At 43.1% G+C, this 22,784-nt stretch overlaps 1 protein-coding gene across 2 annotated transcripts in view; it reads left to right on the forward strand.

The window, feature by feature from the left end:
- Positions 1 to 2,040: 2,040 nt before the first annotated feature.
- pik3c2a (phosphatidylinositol-4-phosphate 3-kinase, catalytic subunit type 2 alpha) overlaps positions 2,041 to 22,784 on the forward strand; it is a 108,900-nt gene continuing 88,156 nt past the window's right edge. Inside the window, exons 1-3 of one of the 2 annotated variants that reach the window (XM_079501665.1) lie at positions 2,041 to 2,151; positions 2,310 to 2,334; positions 21,408 to 22,684. In XM_079501665.1, the coding sequence (XP_079357791.1) occupies positions 21,494 to 22,684 (1,191 nt within the window). In that variant the 5' untranslated portion in view covers positions 2,041 to 2,151; positions 2,310 to 2,334; positions 21,408 to 21,493. The remainder of the gene's footprint in view (positions 2,152 to 2,309; positions 2,335 to 21,407; positions 22,685 to 22,784) is intronic. The other variant, XM_079501666.1, reaches the window with a different exon arrangement.

The raw sequence follows: 22,784 nt of genomic DNA on the forward strand, positions 1-22,784 counted from the left end.
TTCACGAGGTGGAGACATTATCAAGAAAGTGCTATGCAGAGAGGCCCATTGGATACATACTCTTAACACATTGGAACCCATGGGCCTAAACGAGGAACTGAAATTGTCCTGCTTCCTCTAATTTTCCTTCAGAATCCCTCAAGTGTCACCACCAGACCACCACTCAGGCTGCTTCTGCTCTACACTACTGCTGCTGTGCTGCCCCTGGCGCCCACCCCCCATTGGTGCCCTATTACTGTTCATTGTGCTGTATGTCCTTGGCCATTTACCTGTTTTTTTGGCCCCCAAAGCAGTCTATTCCCAAACTAGGTTTGGTCTTCTGCCTCATAAATTATGTACTTCAAATATGAAGTTGACAGTTGTCTCTTAAACAAAAAATGTTGTTCTATTTTTGTACTATCCTTCCTACATCTGTGTATTTATAGTCTGTAGCCTATATTTATAGTCTCAATGCACTTTAATTTTCATCTGGATAATTCCTCACTTGTAGGTTCCACATGAAAAATATGTATGAATTAATGATTGCTGGCTGTGTGACATTGGTTAACTAAGGGCCTGCCCCCTGTACCATGTGTGTACTTAAGCCGTACTGTGTTGCCCCCTTGGGCTATGACCTGACGAAGATGTAACTTAAACATCGAACCGTTGTCACTTTTTATTTGCACCCTGTTATATTAAACCAAGGGCCGAAATCGTCTGAGCTGCTCCAGTGCCTTCTTTTTCACATGTTACCTGTCCTGCTTCTGAGATGCACCAGACTGGCCTGTTATAGGCTAGAGGCGCGGCTGGAACTCCCTTCTACACAAACTGTACATTTTGAATCCTGTGTGTGTGTGTGTGTGTGTGTGTGTGTGTGTGTGTGTGTGTGTGTGTGTGTGTGTGTGTGTGTGTGTGTGTGTGTGTGTGTGTGTGTGTGTGTGTGTGTGTGTGTGTGTGTGTGTGTGTGTGACTGTGTGTGACTGTGTGTGACTGTGTGTGACTGTGTGTGTGTGTGTGTGTGTGACTGTGTGTGAGACTGTGTGTGACTGTGTGTGTGTGTGTGTGTGTGTGTGTGTGTGTGTGTGTGTGTGTGTGTGTGTGTGTGTGTGTGTGTGTGTGTGTGTGTGTGTGTGTGTCTGTGTCTGTGTCTGTGTCTGTGTCTGTGACTGTGTCTGTGTCTGTGTCTGTAGACAAAAGGTATCCTTCCTCCAAGTAGTACTGCTTTTGCAGACTTGAAAAGAAAAGAGTCCAAGGCACTCCTTCTTTGGTGAAGAATTAAATAATTTATTTTATGATGAGCAAGGCAAATAAATAACAGGACCTACGTGTTTCGACCAAAAGGTCTTCATCAGGGTCTATCTGCCAGCTTGGCTTGTGTCTGTGTCTGTGTCTGTGTCTGTGTCTGTGTCTGTGTCTGTGTCTGTGTCTGTGTCTGTGTCTGTGTCTGTGTCTGTGTCTGTGTGTGTCTGTGTGTGTGCAATGTGCATGCATGCATTTGTCCAATTTTACTTACGCCTTTTGTCCACACGGTGAGGCTGTTTTACTATTTTACGTTCCCTGAACTCAGAACTCAGAAAAATGATGGCTTGAATCTGTTCTCATTATCCGGATAATGGAGGGATGATTATTCGCGTTGTCTTTGTCGGAGCAACTGTTTCAGCTATTTGAGTTTTTACTAGCCTACACATAAACCACTTTTACTTTACTAAAACTACTAGCTAGTAATAGTAGGGCAAGTAGGTTATTATTGTTTTACATCACCATTATGACCTAATCATAGCAACCTGAGTTAGAATTATATATTAGTGCCCCTCACTTCACACGGGTGTGATTTATTTTTTATTTAGATTGAGATTAAGTATTTTTCTGCCCTATTTATTTTATTCGTTTATGAACTTCTTTAAACTAGGATAAACATAATCCTGCACCCTAAAAACAACAGATAAAAAAAATCAAGAAATCTTGAATATTGTTGTTTACTATTTTAGATGTCCATCCATGGTTGCCCTGATAACCAGGTAGCCAATCACGCCGCCACGTCGCTTCGAGCGATGGGATGTAGTTCTTCTACTCTCGGGTAGGAAGTGACGTGCTGCTGTGTGTTAGTGCAAGTGGATGGAAAAAAAATTGCAGCTGCAGGAAAAATGGCTACAAACAGCGCACCGCTAGAAGGTGGGGAAATTAATAGTTTTTATTATTATATATTTTTTACTGTAAATGTGCGCGTGTAAAACTTTAAACCCCATATATAGCCAGGTTTGCCTGTTGTAGATGTGTAGTTGGACATTTTACTCCATGACATAACCTCATTATTTCCTCGTTGCTTGTAGGCTACTTTTGTTGGCAGAGCTGTGGGTGAGTTTGTTTTAAATTGTTGAATCAGTTTGTTCAAAGTTCATGGAAGAATGATCCCGGGTTTGATCTCGTTATGATGATGATATAGTTGAATGTTTATCGGATGTACTGTCTGGGTGCTGAAGAAGTGCTTTTCTGCTGTTGACTGGCTGTGGTTTAGCAGGGCTATGTGGGGGTTGTTGAACCCCTTGGAACAAAGTTACTAAAACTATACTGGCAAAGTTCTCCCTGACTACAAACAAGAGTCAGACATAATTACAACAATGTCCCCAGGGGTTGTTATTACACTTTCATTATACAAATTCCTAGAGTTTTATACTTGTTATTGTGAAAGTGTACTAATGGAGGTCCATTGGCTAAAAAAATGTTCTCATTCAGGATAAATGAACACTGGATTTTTACTGAGTGTGTATCCCTGCATGCAGAGGGGTACACCCCCTTCCCCCCACGCCCCCACAAACCCCCAAGATTTCCTGCTGAAGTCCCCCCGAAACACACACGCATGAATACAATAATTTAATGGAATGCTCCTAGGCACACTTTTTGAAAATGTGTCATCAGATCTGTGCATAAAACAAAAAGCAAATAATAGGTGTCACCATGCAGTGCCACCACCATTACACATCAATGAAGCATGAGAAAACATGCAGGGAACATCTTTTTGGAGGCAGTTATACAGTACACTAGCTAGCAGTGAGGGAGCAGAGAGTCAGGTGAGTGTCAGCCGACAGGTGAGTTAACCCGGCAGCAACAGTATCCACAGTTAGTTATTTAACCAGTTTTCCATGTTTAGTTGAAGTTAGTTCAGTGTCTATTTGTACGTCTCTAAATGGGTTAGAGACTTACATTGGGTAAATTGGGTTGTCCACTCACAGTTAACAGTCTTTGTATTGAGTTTGTGCTTGAAATGTACTGTAATTCTGAAAAACTGTTAATAAATATATCAATCAATCAATCAATAAAAAAGATAAATGCTTCCCAGATTATCAGGTATTATAATGTGTGTGTGTGTGATCTAAAGTGTCAGATTTTTTTTTTTTTTTTACTAGTCCTTTAAAATAATAATAATTAATAATGTTGAATTTTAATCATGGGTTTGATTATTTACAACATAAATTGATGCCCATCAATTTATCTTTTGCGAAAACACTGGATATTTCACTTGCTATCCTGTTTGTGGAGAATAGAGGCTTAATGGTGCAGAAAAGATTAGTTGAAAGTATTTCCATTAACAGCTTTCCAGCTTTTTATCTATCAGTCTCTCTTAGATACTGCTGACCTAGGCATTTTCTTTATGTTTTAGCACCGGTGGTTAAAACTGGAGAAGCAAGACGTAACACATTTCAGAGAGATAGAGAGAGAGAGAGAGAGAGAGAGAATGTGTGAGGAGGAAGGAAGTTAAGGAACCAGGAGAAAAGTGTGTGTGCGTGCTTTGGGGTGTAAATCTGGCGAATCAGCAGCTTGGACAATTAGGCAATAGGGCTGTCACGATTATGACATTTTACTTGACGATTAATTGTGGCCTGTTGCAAGGATCGGCTTTGATTTCACTGATTTGTATTTTTATTGCTTTACTGTCATCATGGGACATTGGGACACACAGTGGCCTTGTGGACGACATGTGGAAGACTGCAGCTCACATCTATGTATCCACCACCCCATGATCTAATTCTAATACCATGTCACCCACGCCCCCATGACAGTAAAGCCTGATAGCGCTGATGTCGGTCTTGCACACAATGTGCCAGAGCACGACATGTTGTGTGTTATTATTATTCAAGTATTTTTATTGAAGTTTTTTTGCACATGAGACAGGACAAACAACAGATACATGACAACAATTACAGAACAGATACAGGACAAAACAACAACACCAGTACTCAACATTAATGTATAAAATATAAAAGTCTGAAATACAATGTAAAAAACCACAAATTATACATTTTTGAAATCAACTAACTGAAATAAAATACAAAAAAAATACAAAAAATACAAAAACATAAATAAAAATAGAGGGGGGGGGGGGGGGGGGGGGGGGGTGGCCAAACTACATAGAAAATACTACCGCAAAGTAGGTTAGAAACGGTTGCCAAACTCTGGTATATTTCTGAGTGGAGCCCCTGATTGTATATTTAAGTTCTTCGAGTTTGAGATGTGACATAACATCCTATGTTGTGTGTTGATTTGAACCCACCCACGTTGAACCCACATGCAACTAAATAGAACTTAAACATTTGGCGTCACTTTGTGCTGCACTGTGAGCTTGTAGATCTGCTATTTTCATTCTTTCATTTTATTCAGACTGAAAGCCCTTCCCACGGTAGCAGTTTCTGCAAGGGGCGTTGCCAAAGCAACAGTCTTCGGCCATGGGTTCACAGCACACTAACCAATCAGCGATGGGTTCACAGCACACTAACCAATCAGAATATAGTAGCAAAGCAGATGACTGTTTGTGTCAATGTGGCTAACCCGGTTGCTAACCAAACAAACACGGTCAACGAGTGCTACTGTAAACTAGTCTCTCTGTTGACTCCGTCAAATTCAAGGAAAATAGGGTGCTGTTTTTCCTTTATTTTTTGACGATGGGTTCTCAGATTGCATGTAAACAAACATGGGTGGGTGGCCGAATACATATCATTTTGGGGGTCCTTGACATGAAAAGGTTTGAGCACAAAACTGTTATAGCAACATATGGGGCGCTAGCCCCTCCTATATCCAGCACAAACTTTGTCCTACACAAACAGTAAATTCCCATTGACAATGAATGGACACTTTTACGTCCTAGTGTCTGAGCAAATAGACATAGTGTCTATTTTACGTCATGATTATGTACGATGATAAGGGCGCCCCTCACTTCACACGGGTGTGATTTTTCAGAAAACAGTTGCAGTACGTTTTAACAGCGGGCGAAAGCCAGACAAATTTTTCCGGAAGTGCTTTATTTGTCTATGGGACCCGACGACAGCAGGTGAACGGCCGATAGTCGAAAAGTGGGCGGAGGAACGTCGCCCGAAAAGATAAAAAATAATTCATCTTTTCGGGGCGATACTGGGCGATTGGGCGATGTTCGCCCCGCTGTTAAAATGCATTGTTAGGATTTAGAAGACATTTTGTAGAATCTGCCTTAAGTCTTAATAGTTTAAAAGATCCTCCTGTCACGTATATATATATCGTAGCATATGTCCTGTGTTCTGAACAGGCCAGGCTCAGTAATATTTAGCCCAGAGGAGAACGGCAGGCTCTGCTCCGTATCTTCATCTTTTTAAGTGGTGCAACCACTTCCTTAAGTGACTTTGTGTGTGGGTGGGTGACTGGGTGGCTGGCTGGCTGGCTGGCTGGCTGAGCACGAAAATAGCGTTCCTGTGGGTCTGTAACTCCCCCCCCCCCCCCCCTTCCCCCCCAAGCCCCGGGGACCCCCACACGGAGTTGCATCACTTACTTCACACGTGATTTTTTGTTTTGTTTTACCCAGCAGCAGCAGCGGATGATGACCAACCACACATTAAAGCTCATAAAGTCAACTTGGTTACTTATTTCCCATGTTTAACGGTGTTGTTTTGCACTTTGACAGGTTTCTGTAATGTTGTCAGTGCTTTGTTAACATCAGCTATCCTATAGGTAGTGAAAAAGGTCAAGGCTTTGGAAAAGCTTAGTTATATCACTATAATATCGATATATTGCCCAGCCCATTTGTCAATAGAGGCCATGTATCGCGAAATGGGGCTTACAATGACTATATACTGTATAAATGGCTATAAGTAACCTTCACCATTAATCCCATTCAGTTGCATTAGACCAAAATCCTTTAAAAAAAGGACATTTCCTCACTAGCCTCACTAGAAGATCACCAAACAGCCTGTGTCTCATTTGTCATTGCAAACCCTTTCCTCCAGTCAACCAAGCTTTTGTGGAGTATTTGTACGATTTGTACGACTATCCATCAGTGTCTGATGAAGGCTGGATAGCCCAAACGTTTGTCCCTGTTCATAATATGAAATACACAATTTGAACTGAATGAAGTCTTGGCGTGTGCGACCCACTACCGTTAGTTTTGATCTCCATGTATGGGCATTCCCATATATGGGCTTAATATTGATGACATGATCAGGGGTCTCCATCCATGATGATGTCACGAGCCATGACCATATATGGAGGCGTGGGGTGCTGCGGGGCCCGAAATAGGCCCGCGGGCCGGACTTTGAACACCACTGCTGTAGTGCAATTGGACATAGTAACAGTCTGCTCAGTTTGGTATCGTATTGTGGTCTCTATCTTCCTCCAGCAGTGACGTGGAGCACAATAATGCTGGTTATCTCTACAGTATGTACTTTACTCTGTACTCCCCCCCCCCGCATGTCCCACCTCTGGCTTCCTTTTATGGACTGGAAGAACTTGGGCCATCTTGGGGTTGTGGCTTTTTTATTATGGGAGATAGTTTGGCTCCATATTGTTTGTATCGATCCTCCTCAAACACTTTCCTCTCACTGTGCATGGCCGACATCTGTACTGTAGTCAATATTCAATTATTCATTGCCATTTAACCCATTTTGGGCGGGAACCCCTTTTGGTGTTAGCATTATGTTATGCTTTAGCTATTGAAAACAAGCTCTACGAGCTTGTAGGTCTGCTATTTTTGAAAAATCGAAGAACGACTGACATAGAAACATAGATTTTTCAGAATACTGTCGGGATGTAGAAGACATTTTTAGAATCTGATCTCAGGTCAAAATGGGTTAAACCAGGGCTGCTCACTGTTTGCACTCAGCACATTACTGAACAGGACATTCAGTATAAATATAAACCTGCACAAAACCAATTATTGCTTTACAGTAATACAATTTACAATAAAGTCAGAGTCAGACAGAATGGTTTGAATAAACATATACTACTCACTTTAGACACCTTAGTGTCATATTAAGGTAATATCCAATACAAAACTGCATGTGCATTTAAAAGGCGACTTCACCCATTTCAACCTATCTTCATATATATTATATATTTTTACTTTAACTTCATTTCATTCATATCTTCATATAATTGCTCCACACTAATTATAATCGGGTACCATTTTTGTCTTCTGTGTCTCAGAGGACGGTTGTGAACACTACAGTTCAGAATCCAAGCTAATAGAAGCTGTAGGCGTTCTATTCCTGGAATGTTGGCATGCTAATGGCAACCATTGTTCTCACATTCATAAAAATCTAAATTTAAATTTAAATCTAAAACCTGCCTAATGATTATGTCACTAGTACGTGTGTTTCTGAAGTGTGACTCCACAGTGTCCTCCTAATGAGACACAGACCGTGTAGGAAAAGATTGTACCATCTTATGAGAAATTAGTGAGGATTTAGGTATGTCAATAATCACAGTTAAGAAATTAATCAATTAAACTTAACAGTTAATAATTAATAAAGAATTCTGCGGTCCTATCATTATGTGGTGCTCTGTGAATGTAATGCTGTCTGCGTGGCGTGCACGTGTGGTGAGGAACGCACATGTGGGCCGGTTAACCCCCCCCCCCCCCTACCTTGGTAGCCACAGAAACGTGTCTGCTTTTGCATGTGACGTGACGGACAAGTCACTGCACGTTTCATCTTATTTTATTCCTCATTCCACATCATTCCACAAAGATGCCATTGCCCGGCCCTTTATCTCAAATGGTCAAATAAATACTTGATTAAGGAACATAATATGCCTTTTGTATTCTTTCTGTATATCAGCAAAGTGTAGATTCTTATGTTAGACATTGAGGGAAATTACAATTCTCAGTTAAAAAAAACCAAAATGGCGCTTATCAACTAAGCGGTTAATCGATCGATAAGGTTATCAAAATGTAACAATTATCAATTAATGACTTAATCGATAATTCCCATCCCTATAGAGGACCTATTATATGAAGATAGGTTGAAAATGGGTGAAGTGAAGTCGTCCTTTAATTCTCTTTAAAGCATATTAGAACGTACCAGTGATGACTGTCTTGTTTTATTTTGCGAACCATATAGTTATATTGTCACTAAACACTAACTTAAAGAACCTCATTTGAATTATGCAGTATGCAGTTGCACCCTCAAATATATTTTAACTGAGATGTCCATCACTTTGAACAACATGCAACACTTATTGCAAAGTAATAGACAACAACATTCAATCAGACGGTTCTACTTTATTTCTTTGAAGATTGTTGACTGAAGTCTTTGGTTAATAAATAACATCACCTCGATTCATGATGTGAAGAGAAAAACTAGGATCTGCATTTGACCCAAACATCTGGCATCGGTCATGCTCCATTGAATGATAATATGTCATGACTACCAACAAGTGCGGTGCGCCCCTCAAACAAAACATTACATACCGGTAATAAATTAATTTAACTACTGGTACATTGTTCCCTCATTTGGTTTGAAGGTGTGTCAGTTGGTGAAATCACTTGGATAGACTAATCCAGCACGTTACCAGAATAGCGTGACCTTCTTTTCTATTTATTTTCAGATCCTCAGAGTTTTTCGCTATACAGTAGCTGTTGCTCCTGGCAGTTAGTGATTTAGCTTCAAACACTTAATTGGTAGTGGAATGTTTAACGAGCTCTGCTTCATTGTCACTGCCTGCTGGAGCCTGGCCACGATGCTGACGTCAACACAGCTGATAATAAGACAGGCAGCAGGCCTGCCTCTAACTAGGGCTGGGCCATATATCCATATCATATTGATATCATGGTGATATGAGACTGTGATGAGATATTGTATCTGACCCTTTGCATGTATTGAACCGAGAGTATGAGCTAATGCCATCCGGTAGGAGATATAGAACTCCACGGTGTGTGTATAAATTATAAAATAGATTTAACCCATTTTGACCTGAGATCAGATTCTAAAAATGTCTTCTACATCCCGACAGTTTTCTGAAAAAGCTATGTTTCTATGTCAGTCGTTCTTCGATTTTTCTAAAATAGCAGACCTACAAGCTCGTAGCGCGCCACTCGGTGGCGCGCTATGAGCTTGTAGATCTGCTATTTTTCAATAGCTAATGCATAACATAATGCTAACACCAAAAGGGGTTCCCGCCCAAAATGGGTTCATTTGTCCCCCTGTCAATCAAAAATTCTAAATGCTCAATCAGAGATTGCCAAATGGCAGCAACCGTAACTGACTAGATGCACTTTATTGACTCGTTGACACTTTTGTCAAGTGGCATTGCTTCCTCAGCCTAGTGGGAATATGCGTGCGCCGTTTCACTGCCCTCGGGCGCTGCATTCATGATTTGCAGCATTTTGTACGAAATGGGCCACTCTCACCAACAGACTCATCTTGATCACATGACTACAGAGATCATGTGTACCGATTTGCGAGAGATTTGGATGAAATCTGTGCGACTAATGTAAACCATGTGTGCCACCATGAGGCTGATTTGGGGAATATTTGGGGCAGAGGTTCGTTGTTGGCATCCAGGGAGTGAGTGGATGGGGCCAACGGTGCCGGAGATTAGCTGCTAACGGACGGACACACACACACACTAGGGCATTAAGCAACTAGTTGACTAGTTTACTAGTCGATATTTTTTTTTCCCCGATTTTGTAGGCCTCAAGATCAGGTAGATTATAGTTATAGTCACCATGTACACAGTTTTTCAATGTACAAATATTTATAAAATAAATAAATAATAATAATAATGTTTTTTTAATATATATATATATATTTTTTTACATAATAGGTAGTTAAACAACTAGTCGACTAGTAAACTAGGCAACTAGTCAACTAGTAAAAATGACTAGAAGTGAATGCCCTAACACACACACACACACACACGGACGGACGGACGGACGGACGGACGGAGTGCAAAACATACTCTCCCCATGCCTTCGGCCTGGTGGAGACAATAAGAAGGCGCTGGAGCAACTCGGATGATTGGATCCTTTTCATTTTAATAGCGGTGTGCAAAACGCAGAAAAAAAAAGATAAATCTGACATCAAAACATTTTCTTCTGTTTTTTTGCACCCTGCTATGAAAATGGCGCCTTCTTCTTGTTGTATACCACATTAATTTGATTTTGTCCATATCACCCAGCCATACTGCTATGAAGGAGGGAGGCAAATAGAAAGTTAAAACACAGTGAGAAAATAGATGGAGAGACACACATGTAATGATTAGGGATGGAGCTCGATAACCGATACCTGATAACAAGCTTATTGAGTACCTGGTATCAATAAGCTTTGGGCTGATCAAGCCTGTTACCCAGCATAGCGGCCCATGACATCATGTTTAAACAGTCGAGACAAGAGGCGATTGAGAAATAAATGTTATCCCACTATCCCACTGTCCATGCTGGCACAAACATGTCAGCCTCAAAGTGTATTCATAGCCTATCTGCCAACCAGTGCTGTCCGGGTAAACAAAATGACGCTTTTAAAGTGACGGTACACATATTAACCAGTTAACAGTTTATTTAATATTATTTTATTGGTAAAAAGGTCAATTGCCTTCCGTCTGTTAGAAAAGTTCTATATTTTGCCCTATAGTAAAAGATTCACGGTTCTGTTCAGAATTTATTGTCTGCCGTCTTTTCCACAAAATAATAGAAAATGCTCGATAGTGGGCTCGATAAGAACCCGGCTCGATAAGCCTGATCGATAAGGTGTTCGTTATCAATAAAACTTAACGAGCTCCATCCCTAGTAATGATGGTACAGAAAAAGAGAAAGGCTGAGAGATGAGACGGAAGAGACCGACAGTCCATATGATACACAAAAAAACAATACACGGAGGAGAGAGAGACATGCGTGTGAAGAAGAGTTACAGACAGACAGTCAAGGTGCACACAACCTCAGACAGACAGAGAGAGAGAGAGGAACAGACTGAGAGTCAAGGTGCACACAACCTCAGACAGAGAGAGAGAGAGAGAGGGGAACAGACTGAGAGTCAAGGTGCAACACAACCTCAGACAGAGAGAGAGAGGGGAACAGACTGACAGTCAAGGTGCAACACAACCTCAGACAGAGAGAGAGAGGGGAACAGACTGACAGTCAAGGTGCAACACAACCTCAGACAGAGAGAGAGAGGGGAACAGACTGACAGTCAAGGTGCACACAACCTCAGACACAGAGAGAGAGAGGGGAACAGACTGAGAGTCAAGGTGCAACACAACCTCAGACAGAGAGAGAGAGGGGAACAGACTGAGAGTCAAGGTGCAACACAACCTCAGACAGAGAGAGAGAGGGGAACAGACTGAGAGTCAAGGTGCACCACAACCTCAGACAGAGAGCGAGGGCAACAGACTGAGAGTCAAGGTGCACACAACCTCAGACAGACAGAGAGAGAGGAACAGACTGACAGTCAAGGTGCAACACAACCTCAGACAGACAGACAGAGAGAGAGAGAGAGGGGAACAGACTGAGAGTCAAGGTGCAACACAACCTCAGACAGAGAGAGAGAGAGAGAGAGGGGAACAGACTGAGAGTCAAGGTGCACACAACCTCAGACAGAGAGAGAGGGAGGGGAACAGACTGAGAGTCAAGGTGCACACAACCTCAGACAGAGAGCGAGGGGAACAGACTGAGAGTGAGACACAGAAAGCCCTTTGACTGTAACCTTGCATGCCAAATTCCACAACTGCACAATAGCGCCAAGCCAGCCTGAACCCAGCACAACCAGCCTTCATCGCCACAATGGCAGAGATAGAGGATGGGGTGGGGGGGTGGGGCTTGTGATCGTTGGTTGGATGAATGGGCTGCTTTGAAAAAGTGCCATGTCATTTCAGGATATCAAAACACAGGTTATACAGCAATGTTTTGCAGATGTTGGATGGCACACACTCACACTGCTAATATTAGATGACACCTTGGTCCATTTGGCTGGTTGCTGTTGGCTATTTCTTAGATTTGAAGAATAGAGTTCTGCAAAAGAATTTCAGCTTTTTGATAAATATCCAATTTCCTTGTTATTCGGTGATTCATCACACATGCTTGTTCGTCTTCTTTCTTGTTTTAGACTGTTTGGATTGTAGGGAGGACCCGTGTCGGCTTCCTTTAACTGATTCTTAAATATATTTAAGAATAAGTCTATTTATTGTTATTCATATCGTTCTACTCTCCTGTATTTAACCCATTTTGGGCGGGAACCCCTTTTGGTGTTAGCATTATGTTATAATTTAGCTATTGAAAAATAGCAGATCTACAAGCTCATAGCACGCCACTCGGTGGTGCGCTATGAGCTTGTAGGTATGCTATTTTTGAAAAATCGTGAAAATATTTATTTCAGAAAACTGGAGGATTTAGAATATTTTTTTAAAATTTTGAGGTCAGGCCTAAATGGGTTCATTGTTAACTGCTGTTGCTGTGACATGTCTGTCTGTCAGTTAGAGAAGGTGATGTTAGTTAGTGGCCATCTGTCTGTCTGTCTGTCAGTCATAGAGAAGTTGATGTTAGTTAGTGGCCAACTGTCTGTCTGTCAGTCATAGAGAAGGTGATGTTAGTTAGTGGCCATCTGTCTGTCTGTCAGTCATAGAGAAGGTGATGTTAGTTAGTGGCCATCTGTCTATCTGTCAGTCAGTCATAGAGAAGGTGATGTTAGTTAGTGGTCAGCTGTCTGTCAGTCAGTCATAGAGAAGGTGATGTTAGTTAGTGGCCATCTGTCTGTCTGTCAGTCAGTCATAGAGAAGGTGATGTTAGTTAGTGGTCAGCTGTCAGTCTGTCAGTCATAGAGAAGGTGATGTTAGTTAGTGGTCAGCTGTCAGTCTGTCAGTCATAGAGAAGGTGATGTTAGTTAGTGGCCAACTGTCTGTCTGTCTGTCAGTCATAGAGAAGGTGATGTTAGTTAGTGGCCATCTGTCTGTCTGTCAGTCATAGAGAAGGTGATGTTAGTTAGTGGCCAACTGTCTGTCTGTCTGTCAGTCATAGAGAAGGTGATGTTAGTTAGTGGCCATCTGTCTGTCTGTCTGTCAGTCATAGAGAAGGTGATGTTAGTTAGTGGCCAACTGTCTGTCTGTCTGTCATAGAGTTGATGTTAGTTAGTGGCCGTCTGTCTGTCTGTCTGTCTGTCATAGAGAAGGTGATGTTAGTTAGTGGCCAACTGTCTGTCTGTCAGTCATAGAGAAGGTGATGTTAGTTAGTGGCCATCTGTCTGTCAGTCAGTCATAGAGAAGGTGATGTTAGTTAGTGGCCATCTGTCTGTCTGTCAGTCATAGAGGAGGTGATGTTAGTTAGTGGCCATCTGTCTGTCTGTCTGTCTGTCAGTCATAGAGAAGGTGATGTTAGTTAGTGGCCAACTGTCTGTCTGTCAGTCATAGAGAAGGTGATGTTAGTTAGTGGTCAGCTGTCAGTCTGTCAGTCATAGAGAAGGTGATGTTAGTTAGTGGCCAACTGTCTGTCTGTCTGTCAGTCATAGAGAAGGTGATGTTAGTTAGTGGCCATCTGTCTGTCTGTCAGTCATAGAGAAGGTGATGTTAGTTAGTGGCCAACTGTCTGTCTGTCTGTCAGTCATAGAGAAGGTGATGTTAGTTAGTGGCCATCTGTCTGTCTGTCTGTCAGTCATAGAGAAGGTGATGTTAGTTAGTGGCCAACTGTCTGTCTGTCTGTCATAGAGTTGATGTTAGTTAGTGGCCGTCTGTCTGTCTGTCTGTCTGTCATAGAGAAGGTGATGTTAGTTAGTGGCCAACTGTCTGTCTGTCAGTCATAGAGAAGGTGATGTTAGTTAGTGGCCATCTGTCTGTCAGTCAGTCATAGAGAAGGTGATGTTAGTTAGTGGCCATCTGTCTGTCTGTCAGTCATAGAGGAGGCGATGTTAGTTAGTGGCCATCTGTCTGTCTGTCTGTCTGTCAGTCATAGAGAAGGTGATGTTAGTTAGTGGCCAACTGTCTGTCTGTCAGTCATAGAGAAGGTGATGTTAGTTAGTGGCCAACTGTCTGTCTGTCAGTCATAGAGAAGGTGATGTTAGTTAGTGGCCATCTGTCTGTCAGTCAGTCATAGAGAAGGTGATGTTAGTTAGTGGCCATCTGTCTGTCTGTCAGTCATAGAGGAGGTGATGTTAGTTAGTGGCCATCTGTCTGTCTGTCTGTCTGTCAGTCATAGAGAAGGTGATGTTAGTTAGTGGCCAACTGTCTGTCTGTCAGTCATAGAGAAGGTGATGTTAGTTAGTGGCCAACTGTCTGTCTGTCAGTCATAGAGAAGGTGATGTTAGTTAGTGGCCAACTGTCTGTCTGTCAGTCATAGAGAAGGTGATGTTAGTTAGTGGCCATCTGTCTGTCTGTCTGTCATAGAGAAGGTGATGTTAGTTAGTGGCCATCTGTCTGTCTGTCTGTCAGTCATAGAGAAGGTGATGTTAGTTAGTGGCCATCTGTCTGTCTGTCTGTCAGTCATAGAGAAGGTGATGTTAGTTAGTGGCCATCTGTCTGTCTGTCTGTCAGTCATAGAGAAGGTGATGTTAGTTAGTGGCCATCTGTCTGTCTGTCAGTCATAGAGAAGGTGATGTTAGTTAGTGGCCATCTGTCTGTCTGTCAGTCATAGAGAAGGTGATGTTAGTTAGTGGCCATCTGTCTGTCTGTCTGTCAGTCATAGAGAAGGTGATGTTAGTTAGTGGCCATCTGTCTGTCTGTCAGTCAGTCATAGAGAAGGTGCTGTTAGTTAGTGGCCATCTGTCTGTCTGTCAGTCATAGAGAAGGTGCTGTTAGTTAGTGGCCATCTGTCTGTCTGTCAGTCATAGAGAAGGTGCTGTTAGTTAGTGGCCATCTGTCTGTCTGTCTGTCAGTCATAGAGAAGGTGATGTTAGTTAGTGGCCATCTGTCTGTCTGTCAGTCATAGAGAAGGTGATGTTAGTTAGTGGCCATCTGTCTGTCTGTCAGTCATAGAGAAGGTGATGTTAGTTAGTGGCCAACTGTCTGTCTGTCAGTCATAGAGAAGGTGATGTTAGTTAGTGGCCATCTGTCTGTCAGTCAGTCATAGAGAAGGTGATGTTAGTTAGTGGCCATCTGTCTGTCTGTCAGTCATAGAGGAGGTGATGTTAGTTAGTGGCCATCTGTCTGTCTGTCTGTCTGTCAGTCATAGAGAAGGTGATGTTAGTTAGTGGCCAACTGTCTGTCTGTCAGTCATAGAGAAGGTGATGTTAGTTAGTGGCCAACTGTCTGTCTGTCAGTCATAGAGAAGGTGATGTTAGTTAGTGGCCAACTGTCTGTCTGTCAGTCATAGAGAAGGTGATGTTAGTTAGTGGCCATCTGTCTGTCTGTCTGTCATAGAGAAGGTGATGTTAGTTAGTGGCCATCTGTCTGTCTGTCTGTCTGTCAGTCATAGAGAAGGTGATGTTAGTTAGTGGCCATCTGTCTGTCTGTCTGTCAGTCATAGAGAAGGTGATGTTAGTTAGTGGCCATCTGTCTGTCTGTCAGTCAGTCATAGAGAAGGTGCTGTTAGTTAGTGGCCATCTGTCTGTCTGTCAGTCATAGAGAAGGTGCTGTTAGTTAGTGGCCATCTGTCTGTCTGTCAGTCATAGAGAAGGTGCTGTTAGTTAGTGGCCATCTGTCTGTCTGTCTGTCAGTCATAGAGAAGGTGATGTTAGTTAGTGGCCATCTGTCTGTCTGTCAGTCATAGAGAAGGTGATGTTAGTTAGTGGCCAACTGTCTGTCTGTCAGTCATAGAGAAGGTGCTGTTAGTTAGTGGCCATCTGTCTATCTGTCAATCATAGAGAAGTTGATGTTAGTTAGTGGCCATCTGTCTGTCTGTCAGTCATAAAGAAGGTGATGTTAGTTAGTGGCCATCTGTCTGTCTGTCAGTCATAGAGACATTGATGTTAGTTAGTGGCCAACTGTCTGTCTGTCTGTCATAAAGAAGGTGATGTTAGTTAGTGGCCATCTGTCTGTCTGTCAGTCATAGAGACATTGATGTTAGTTAGTGGCCATCTGTCTGTCTGTCAGTCATAAAGAAGGTGATGTTAGTTAGTGGCCATCTGTCTGTCAGTCAGTCATAGAGAAGGTGATGTTAGTTAGTGGCCATCTGTCTGTCTGTCAGTCATAAAGAAGGTGATGTTAGTTAGTGGCCATCTGTCTGTCTGTCTGACTGTCTGTCTGTCTGTCAGTCATAGAGAAGGTGATGTTAGTTAGTGGCCATCTGTCTGTCTGTCTGTCAGTCATAGAGAAGGTGATGTTAGTTAGTGGCCATCTGTCTGTCTGTCAGTCATAGAGAAGGTGATGTTAGTTAGTGGCCATCTGTCTGTCTGTCAGTCATAGAGAAGGTGATGTTAGTTAGTGGCCATCTGTCTGTCTGTCTGTCAGTCATAGAGAAGGTGATGTTAGTTAGTGGCCATCTGTCTGTCAGTCAGTCATAGAGAAGGTGATGTTAGTTAGTGGCCATCTGTCTGTCTGTCAGTCATAGAGAAGGTGATGTTAGTTAGTGGCCATCTGTCTGTCTGTCAGTCATAGAGAAGGTGATGTTAGTTAGTGGCCATCTGTCTGTCTGTCTGTCAGTCATAGAGAAGGTGATGTTAGTTAGTGGCCATCTGTCTGTCTGTCTGTCAGTCATAGAGAAGGTGATGTTAGTTAGTGGCCATCTGTCTGTCTGTCAGTCATAGAGAAGGTGATGTTAGTTAGTGGCCATCTGTCTGTCTGTCAGTCATAGAGAAGGTGATGTTAGTTAGTGGCCATCTGTCTGTCAGTCAGTCATAGAGAAGGTGATGTTAGTTAGTGGCCATCTGTCTGTCTGTCAGTCATAGAGAAGGTGATGTTAGTTAGTGGCCATCTGTCTGTCTGTCAGTCATAGAGAAGGTGATGTTAGTTAGTGGCCATCTGTCTGTCTGTCTGTCAGTCATAGAGAAGGTGATGTTAGTTAGTGGCCATCTGTCTGTCTGTCTGTCAGTCATAGAGAAGGTGATGTTAGTTAGTGGCCATCTGTCTGTCTGTCAGTCATAGAGAAGGTGATGTTAGTTAGTGGCCATCTGTCTGTCTGTCAGTCATAGAGAAGGTGATGTTAGTTAGTGGCCATCTGTCTGTCAGTCAGTCATAGAGAAGGTGATGTTAGTTAGTGGCCATCTGTCTGTCAGTCAGTCATAGAGAAGGTGATGTTAGTTAGTGGCCATCTGTCTGTCTGTCAGTCATAGAGAAGGTGATGTTAGTTAGTGGCCATCTGTCTGTCTGTCAGTCATAGAGAAGGTGATGTTAGTTAGTGGCCATCTGTCTGTCTGTCAGTCATAGAGAAGGTGATGTTAGTTAGTGGCCATCTGTCTATCTGTCAGTCATAGAGAAGGTGATGTTAGTTAGTGGCCAACTGTCTGAATGTGACCAGTGCTAATCAATATAACATAACAGTGAGGTCACATAACAAACAGTTATGTGACCTCACTGTTATGTGACCTCACAGTTATGTGACCTCACTGTTATGTGACCTCACTGTTATGTGACCTCACAGTTATGTGACCTCACTGTTATGTGACCTCACTGTTGTCCTTGACTCCACTAGCGATACAAGTAATTATTGGTTTTGCAAACATGACAAATGACAATCAATAGTTGCCTTTTGTCTCCTGTACAAAGTCAAATGTCAGGCATTATTATTGGTTGTCCAGAGATGCGACAAATGACCGGGGGGTCAATAAGGCATTAGAATGTGAACGTTGATTGGCAGAGCGGTCTGTCAAATGCAATGAAATGGACCAGGCAGGCTAAGGCCTGACTCACACCTTCACAACAGATTGATGTATAGCTGATGCATGAGACTTATTGACTGATGCAAGCTTACAATGCATTTACAATGGGAGTCACATGGTTTGACACAACATTTGTGTTGTATGAGGGGCAGTCGAAACACAGCCGAAAGCTGTACAACACAAATGTTGTGTCAAACCATGTGACTTCCATTGGAAATGCATTGGGGCAAGATGTAAACAAACCCTTTCTTATAGCATGCATCAATGTTGTATGCTAGATCGAAAGGTGTGAGTCAGGCCTAAGGCCTCACTCACACCTTTCGATCTAGCATACAACACATGGTTTGACACAACATTTGTGTTGTACGGCTTTCGGCTGTGTATCGACTGCTCCCCTCCCCCTCATACAACACAAATGTTGTAACCACTTTATACCCGGTGTCCCTATTTTGGGCATGTCATACAGTCATATAGGTGGGAAATGTTAACTAAAAAATTGTGAAGAAATTAAAAACATTCAAAAATAGCACATCTACAAGCTCGTGCATTGCGACCCGCTTCGAGCTTGTAGACTGGCCAATTTGAACCATTTTTAATGGGCTTAACCAGGCATTTTCTATGGACCCTTCTCTGCACTGCATTGTAGGGTGTCATGGCTTCCCCAGGCAGGCAGCATGAGTCAGAGTCAGATAACGTGGCTGAAACTTGTGATTATCTCTTCCCCTCTCCCTGCAGGCTGTAGTCGCTACTGTATCAAAGAAGGCGTCATTTACACGGGGGTGGGGACTAGGGAGTAGGGACACTGGTCCTGTTTCTCTAGTAGACCACCGTTCTTTACACGGGGGGTGGGGACTAGGGACACTGGTCCTGTTTCTCTAGTAGACCACCGTTCTTTACACGGGGGGTGGGGAGGGACACTGGTCCTGTTTCTCTAGCCCATTTTGACCTGAGATCAGATTCTAAAAATGTCTTCTACATCCTGACAGTTTTCTGAAAAAGCTATGTTTCTGTGTCAGTCGTTCTTCGATTTTTCAAAAAATAGCAGACCTACAAGCTTGTGAGCTTGTAGATCTGCTATTTTTCAATAGCTAAAGCATAACATAATGCTAACACCAAAAGGGGTTCCCGGCCAAAATGGGTTGTGTATGCCACACCATTTGTGGTGCTTTTTGGAGGACTTTTGACATCCTTGACCAATAGGAAGACATTTCGTGGTTGAAAAAAAGCTGGCTACCAGCCAATAGGGATGCATTACGGGCAAAGAAAGGTTGAGTGTTGACTGTGTGAAGCAAGTGACAGACGGTAGTAGGCTAGCAGTCATTGTGGTAAGCAGAGCAAATAAGAAAGAAAGTTCTGTTTGACTTTGGACTCATTTATGCAGGTTGTTGGTTGATGGCTTATAGATAGCCCACTCAAGTGTCTGCATAAGGCCTGACTCACACCTTCACAACAGATTGATGTATAGCTGATGCATGAGACTTGTTTACTGATGCAAGCTCGCAATTAATTTCCAATGGGAGTCACATGGTTTGACACAACATTTGTGTTGTATGAGGGGGAGGGGGGGCAGTCGAAACACAGCCGAAAGCCGTACAACAAAAATGTTGTGTCAAACCATGTGACTTCCATTGGAAATGCATTGAGGCAAGATGTAAACAAACCCTTTCTTTACATCTAGCATGCATCAATGTTGTATGCTAGATGCGAAGGTGTGAGTCAGGCCTAAGTGTGAGTGAGACATGATTTCATCTTTGTTCCTACTTTCTATCCTTTAACGTTCATATATAATATGATATTTAGGATGTTTTTACATTTACATGTTAAATTAATAGCATGTTTAGGATGTTTTTAAACTAGGCAGTAAATGCATTATTAACCATTATCAAACGGTTATTACAGAAGGATTCTATTTAATGGTTTATAACACATAATCTGTACAGATGACACTTACTAAACGTCCTGTTTATAACCTATGCAACCCACAGTCCAGTAATCACTGTAGATCCTTAACCACTTAAAGGGGAAAACCACCCATTTTCAACATTTTACTATGTCATTAATATACCTTAGAGCTGTTGGTGAAACGCATCTTGATGACATCATCAAGATGTGTTTCACCATGTTAATGATTTTTTTCAGATCTCTAGTTCTAGGAAACACAGAATCGGGGGGACTTTTTATTATTTCCACACAACAGCTCTAAGGTATATTAATGACATAGTAAAATGTTGAAAATGAGTGGAATGCCCCTTTAACCACAATATACAAATTCTTAGTTATTAGATATAGTTTATCTAAAAAGCTCATAACGTATTACACGTGTCGGTGGCGCTTTACAGATCTTGTAGATCTGCTACTTTAGAAAGATTTTCAAAATTGTTCACATTTTAAATGAATTAATATTTTGCCTATTTTTGCCTATTTTTTGCCTATAATGGCATGCCCCAAATTGGGATGCCAGGGTTTAGTTGTTAAGTGGATTAAGAATGTAATCAAATATTGGCCTGTAGCGTAGAGAGAGGGATTTAACAATAATTGGGAATTGGCTTCCATTATTTCAACAACAAAACATAACATACTGTAACAGAAATGTACTTTTCCATCCAAAGTGATACTCCTCTTCTCTGTTCAACAAGGCTACTGCTGTGTGTGTGTGTGTGTGTGTGTGTGTGTGTGTGTGTGTGTGTGTGTGTGTGTGTGTGTGTGTGTGTGTGTGTGTGTGTGTGTGTGTGTGTGTGTGTGTGTGTGTGTGTGTGTGTGTGTGTGTGTGTGTGTGTGTGTGGAGATACATTTTTGGCAAATGCTGACAAATTGAACAATGCTAGGCAGGCAGACAGAGGGATTGGCTTATTTGTAAACTATTTCAATCTGGTTAAACATTTTCTATGCAGCTAATAGCATTTACTTTCTTTTTTCCCTTTTGAAATGTGTAAATATTAATTATATTATATTTTGTATTTCTTGTATTTTTTTCCTGTCATAAATCAGATCCACCAGCGTTTTTGACACAAACATTAAAGGCCATTGACAATGAATGGAGAATTTACGTCATATAGCAAATCGGCTATTTTTGTCCTACACAAAGATTACGATGATAAGAGGCAAGCGCCCCTCACTGTGATTAAAAATATATATATATATTATTTTGGCCTTTATTGATAGGGTACAGTAATTAGACGGGAAAGGGGAGAGAGATGGGGAGTGACGTACGACAAAGGCCGTCGGGCTCGGGAGTCGAACCCGCGGCACGCCATCCGGCTGGTTTGGCAGCCTAGGTGCCCAGACGGTTGAGCCAACTGTCCGGGCCCTCACTGGGATATTGGTCTTATATTACAAACCACTCTGCAGACAGTGATTGGTCATGTGCCAGCCAGGCTTGTGGAGCAGACATTTGGCTGTGTTGATTTGGGATCTTTTATGTGGTTCAACTAACTTTACTTTTTTACCACCTTCTTACAGGTGTTTAAAGAATCTTTGTTCGTCAGCATTTTGAACCACTCTGACCTTCCGGCTCGTTCCATTCATGGCACCTTCCAGTTGACACCATGGCCCAGATATCTAGTGGTAATGGGTGCAAGTTGGACGTTCCCCTGCCCAAGGGGGTTGTGGGTAAAGAGGAAGCCCTCCGCATGGAGGAGGAGGCTTTAGCTAAACTGCAACGGGGCAAGAGAAGCACTCTTCCTGCTACACTGCCCCCGCCTTCCTCGCCGTCCTCCTTGTCTTCCTCAAAACGTGCAGTGTCTGCAACCACAGCTGCTGCTCCTCCTCTGCCGTCGCCGCACGCCGGCAGACCAGAGAAGGACCTCATAGTCTTCCCGGAGACCAAAAAGCCTCCAGAGAAGGACAGGTTCAGTGACATTGATGTGGACAAGTTGACCAACGAAGAGCTTGAGAAGCTCCTACTGGACGACAACTTTGGTTCCAACTGCATCAACGCTGTGGGCCGGCCTTCCTCGCTGCTGGGCTTCAACCTTAGCCACTCGTACCCGGGGGGTCACGCCTGCAACCCTTCGCCCTTCCAGAGCAACCACTGGACTCCCGTGCTCTCACCGTCCTCCGGCTCCAACGTAATCACACCCACCCATCTGCCAGGCCCTCTGTTCCCCACTGCCCCGTTCCCCAAGCCGGGGTCCTTCCAGAACGGATTCACACCAGCCATGTCTCCCTTCATGTCCCTGCCAGTCCAGCAGCCCTCCTTCATGGCATTCGCTCCCATCCAGGCCGCAGCGCCCATGGTCTTCCAGCAGCCTCCTGTCGATCCGCAGATGGCCAAGCTGTTCGACAAGATCGCCAGCACCTCGGAGTACGTGAAGAACGGACGGTCGGCCAGCATGGAACTGGACTCGTTACCGCACACAGGGAAGGTGTCGGGGGTGGCCAGTGTTTCTCTGATGCCGCCTCAGCAGCCAACGGCAGTGCCTGCAGTGGCGGAACCTTCGAGCATCAGCCGCTTTGATTGGCTGGACCTGGACCCGCTTAACAAACGTAAAGCGAGTGAGAGTGAGGACGCCCCACCGCCAGACGGCGAGGCTTTGACGCCAGCAGACAGAGTGTCTGCCGGAGACCCTTGGGACGCCGTATTAGAGACAGAAGGGAGTAGCAGCCCGCCGACCGAGGCCAAGACGTCACCGTCGCTTCGCTCGCAGCCCAGGAGGGCGTCCACTGGTGCAGCCGTCACTCGGAGCCACTCCCTCAACATCCCTGGGACGTCCTCGCAGCACAAGCCCACCAATCAGGTAGGAGCATTGTTGGAACACTGAACACCTGTGACCTTAGCCGCAATTTGCAACTCTAGATTTGTTTACAATGGGATGAATCTAGAGTTGCAATACCCTC

This window comes from Electrona antarctica, assembly GCF_951216825.1.
Source record: "Electrona antarctica genome assembly, chromosome: 5".
Lineage (NCBI taxonomy): Eukaryota > Metazoa > Chordata > Actinopteri > Myctophiformes > Myctophidae > Electrona > Electrona antarctica.